Source organism: Primulina eburnea, chromosome 4 (genome assembly GCF_022965805.1).
Source record: "Primulina eburnea isolate SZY01 chromosome 4, ASM2296580v1, whole genome shotgun sequence".
NCBI classification, from domain to species: domain Eukaryota; kingdom Viridiplantae; phylum Streptophyta; class Magnoliopsida; order Lamiales; family Gesneriaceae; genus Primulina; species Primulina eburnea.
Genome location: NC_133104.1, coordinates 5,858,452 through 5,863,102, shown reverse-complemented (window position 1 = coordinate 5,863,102; position 4,651 = coordinate 5,858,452). Strand labels below are relative to the sequence as shown.

General features: G+C 34.7%; 1 protein-coding gene across 1 annotated transcript; it reads left to right on the top strand.

Moving 5' to 3' along the window:
* Positions 1-1,161: 1,161 nt before the first annotated feature.
* On the top strand, positions 1,162-2,644 carry LOC140830784 (GATA transcription factor 15-like). The gene is made up of 3 exons (XM_073194261.1): positions 1,162-1,863; positions 1,954-2,091; positions 2,204-2,644. Exons 1-3 carry the CDS (start codon positions 1,843-1,845, stop codon positions 2,516-2,518), a joined length of 474 nt encoding a protein of 157 aa, XP_073050362.1. The 5' UTR covers positions 1,162-1,842; the 3' UTR covers positions 2,519-2,644.
* Positions 2,645-4,651: the final 2,007 nt, after the last annotated feature.

Here is a 4,651-nt window from a genome sequence, read left to right as displayed (position 1 = left end):
GGTACAAGTTCGAATCAAATTCATTCAAACTATATTGTAAGTCTTCTGAACTCTTTCCCTTGCTAAAACTTCTATTTTCGCCACTTTTTTTTTTTTTAGATCTAGGGTGGATTCTTTGAATATTGCACTTGCGATTAGGGCAGTGGGCGCATGGTATATACTCTCGCTCTGGGTCATTACATTTACATTTAATTTACTAAAATATATAATCAACTCTTTAATTTTTGTCATTGTTATAATAAATTATTTTTTTATAAAATTGGTGGACCAATATGGTGGAGTACAGATATCATTACAAGAAGATTTCTTTTTGTCCACGACATGTGGACCTCGGATCAAAGTCGCTGATGGATTGATCAAAAACTCAATCAATGCCTTGTGAAAATAAAGATAACTCGGGTCGATTTCATGTATGCTCGAATCGAATATATTAGTAATAATTTCAGGTTTGAGTTCGGTTCAAAATAAGTATATTCGAGTTCAGATCAATTTAAAACTAGAAAAAATTGATTTATTAATTTTGAGTTCGACTCCTGTTGGAATATATTCACTAGTTTTGATCCGAGATATTCAATAATACACTCCGTCTAACAAATTACTAAATACAAAAGTAGATATAAACCAACATACCCCAAGATTCCTTTTGAAAAGAGAATCTCGGGGTATGCTCGCAGTTAGTCCAATGAATCTTTGGTCGGACATGGTCTTAAACGCTTAAGAAAATATATTTTCAATTGATTACTAGTTTGTTTTCGTGTAGCGGGACTGGATTACTTTTTACCCATTCTTTGTATTTCTACTTGCAAGAATTTTTTCACCGCTTTAAAACTTGTATGAGACGGTCTTATAGGTTTTTTTTGTGAGACGGCTCTCTTATTTGGATCACCCATAAAAAAGTATTATTTTTTATGCTAAGAGTATTACTTTTTATTATGAATATGAGTAGGATTGACCCATCTCACAAATTATGATCCGTGAAACTAGCTCACATGAGACTCATTCTTAAGTGTTTATCAGAAGTACATGAGACTCACTCTTAGGTGTTTCTCAGAAGTCAATTAACTTGTGACGATATTTCCCCCAAAAACAAATGCTCAAGAGTAGACCAAATATTTTGTAGTTCACCGATACTTTTTTGACCAAATAAAGAAATCCCATCATATTTTATTGACTACACGAAGCAGAGCAAATCACGTGAAAACTTGCGCTATGGCGGCAAACACCAAAATATTTTCTTCGAATTCCCAAAAACACCCCACTCCGAACGATTAAAGAAAGACTCTCGGGGGCGACGTTTTCTAGGAATTTTGGAAACAAACACAGGCCCTTTATCGTCATTTCGTTTTTCTCCCGAGTTAGGGTTTTCCTGGCCTTATATAAAAGTCCCTTCATAAATTCTTTTTTCGCAATCGCCCCCAATTTCACTCTCCGGTACTCCTGTGCTGGATTCCTCTTCGCTCCCACCATTCCCTACAGCTTAGTCTTCTACTTCGAGTGCTCTCTCTTCTTTGTTTGTGTACTTTAGATAGGGAGATAGTGGAGTTGGTGTCTTATTTTATTGGTTTAGCAAGTCTTTTCACTTCGCTAGAGGAGCTTGATCGCATGCCAGCGTTGTTTGTCTGTTTGTGTGTTGTTAGGCGTATCTAGACCTGTGTTTAGCTTCGTTTCAAGCTTAATACTGAGTAGGTGTCTGGGGTTTCCTTCCATTTCACGTGGTGCTGTGATCTTTGTTTGTTTGGTGTGATCGAGAGTTGTTGGGTGAAGAAACCCCCTTTTCTTTTCAGCCATTGATCGAGTATTTCATCTGGGATTTCGTCAGATCTTTGATTGAGAGCCTGGAAAATGGTGGATCTGAGTGATAAAGTAAGTGATCGCGATCATCATTATCACGAGGGTTCTTTCTAGTAATCGATCAAGTTAAGCTAAAATCATTTGATCTTTGTGTCTCATCAGGGATCAGAATCTGAAGAGATGAGTAGCCAAACCCCAACCCCTGATAGATTATCATCAGATAGCTCGAATCTCAAGACCTGTGTTAGCTGCGGCACCTCGAAAACACCACTCTGGAGAGGCGGTCCAGCTGGTCCCAAGGTATGTACATACATACAACAATCCTGTATGTATATGTATGTATAGGAGTTTCTTTTGTTTGAATATTTTACGTCATCATTCACATTTTTTTTGTCGTTTTGCCTGCCTGCAGTCACTGTGCAATGCATGTGGAATCCGTAGCAGAAAGAAGCTGAGAGCCTTAATGGGTGTCAAAAAAGAGGAGAAGAAAGTCAAGAAATCATCAGCAAGTGCCAGAAGTTTCAGCCATCAAACCAGCAGCTGCAACAGTTGTACCGGCAGCAGTGGAGAGAGTACCGGCAAGACTGGGAAGAAATTGTGGGCATTTGGGTTGGATGTGGCTTGGCAGAGACCTAGATCAAACACCAATCAGAGGAGAAAACTGGGAGAAGAAGAGCAAGCTGCTATCCTTTTGATGGCCTTATCTTGTGGCTCTGTTTATGCTTAGTGTTTTGTACCAAGTGCAGTAGTAGTTGTACCTTTTAAATTAATTTTGTTGACTCGCAACACGAAGTAGAGTGATTTTCCAAGTGTACTTTTGGGGGGTTTAGATTAATGAAATTTGTTCCAAATCTGTTTTTGGGGTTGGTTTGTTTTCTTGTGAAGTGAGTGAGGAGAAAAGATCGATGCTAGATATTTTTGTGGTACAAGATAAGGAACCCTCTCGATTATGAATCTTATCTTCTTTATCCTGTGGTGTTCAATCTGTTGGAAAAGATTGGTACAAAATGGAAGGAAATTGTTCTTGGCCACTAACATTTCATCTTCAATCTTCCCTCCAAAATAAAATTGTTCCTCGTTATCTTTTGCTACTTAGATAAGGATCGAAATTCAAAATTTTGAAACTACAAAATGGGATTCTTGGTTCCCTTTGAGTAAAGATGGATAATTCAAATGCCTGGCGAACCACCACACCAATAAAGAATCCAATGAGGGTGGGTCATTCTCATTTATTAGAGCTTTAAAATAAAACAAAAACTTATAAGATACGGTCTTACGGGTCGGATTTTGTGAGACGAATATCTTATATTGGATCATCTATGATAAAGTATTATTTTTTACGGATAGGATTGATCAGTCTCACGGATAAAAGTTTCTGAAATCGTCTCACATTAGACCTACTCTTAAAATAAAATGTGAACTCATGCTGCTTTATTCTCTCTCGAGTTTCTTTAGATTAGGAAAATTCAGTTTACTTTTTTTGGATCAAGAAAGGCTTTTATATATCTTAAATTTGAGAAATGTTTATGTTCCATTTTTTTTTTTGGGTACATAAACTAATTTATAGATCAAAAGTGTATATATATAATAAATATATAAATACATTGGATGCAACTAGGAAAAAACTAAGCTATCAAATTGTATATCACTTTCAATCTACAACAAAGAACGAGGCAGATGAGGTGGAGTTTGGTAGAAAGTAATTTTATTTGGCGAGTTTCTTACACAAGATTTAGCTAATATAGTTTATTTATATAATGTAATTTGTAGGTCATTGCGTTAATTTGAAAGTTTATCCAATGCGTATATAATGATAACGACGATAAGTTTAATCGTCATAAAGAAAAATGAGACTGCTGAGTATGCTAACTGTTTCGTTCTATCAACTTGTCAAATAATTGTTTTTGCTAAATGTTCCATTCTAGCAACCATTAACGTCGTACCCAATTAAATTACAGTAGAATTAGAAAGAATTTTTTCACCCAAAAAGGGGAAAAAATCATATAAAGAGAAATGTTAGCTACAGAACATATCTAGAATTTTTGTTTAATGATCTACACTCATTAAACTGTTGCACAATATATCGAAAAATAAGTACAGTAAACTTTCATAAAATCAATGAACTAAATGGCGAAGAATAGACAGTAGAGTAAAGCTTAAAGTAAACCAAATCGAAGCTTGTACGAAGTACAGTGTCTTTAAAACAGATTCGTTCCCTTTTGTATGTAATTCGAAGATTTTCTTAGATGTCTATTTCTCATTATACAACGGAACAACCAGCAGTGACTTAGCATGAGGCACTACTACGATAAAATAAAAACGTACCTTTACTTTATCACATAAATTTAACGGAGGCCAAATGAAAAGCTAACAATATGAAATGCAAGAGAATGCTTGAAAGAGATAGTATTTTCATTTATTTGAAATGAAGAAATGAACATACTATTTATAAGCCTCAAAATGCACATCAAAAGTCATGTAATATTAATTAACTCATTATTAATCTTCCCATTAATTCAAGAATATGAAAAGCCAAAAGTCTTTAATTAACTCAAAAATGTGAAAAGTCAAAAGACATTTTCAGAATAATGAGTCACAACTAACTCAAGAATGTGGAGAGCCAAAAGATACTATCACATTTATGAGACATAATTTTTATTCAAACTCTAAATTGAAATTCCCAACATAAACTTGTCTTTGCCATTTCAAAATTTGTATCGATAACTGAACTGAATTTCAAATTATTTTCAATAAAAAGTCATTTGAAAATTATATGTTTTTTAATTTTAAATCCACGTATAAAATTTATTAGATTGAGCATGGGAAGAAGAATTTGAAACCGGATTTTAAAATGGTTGCC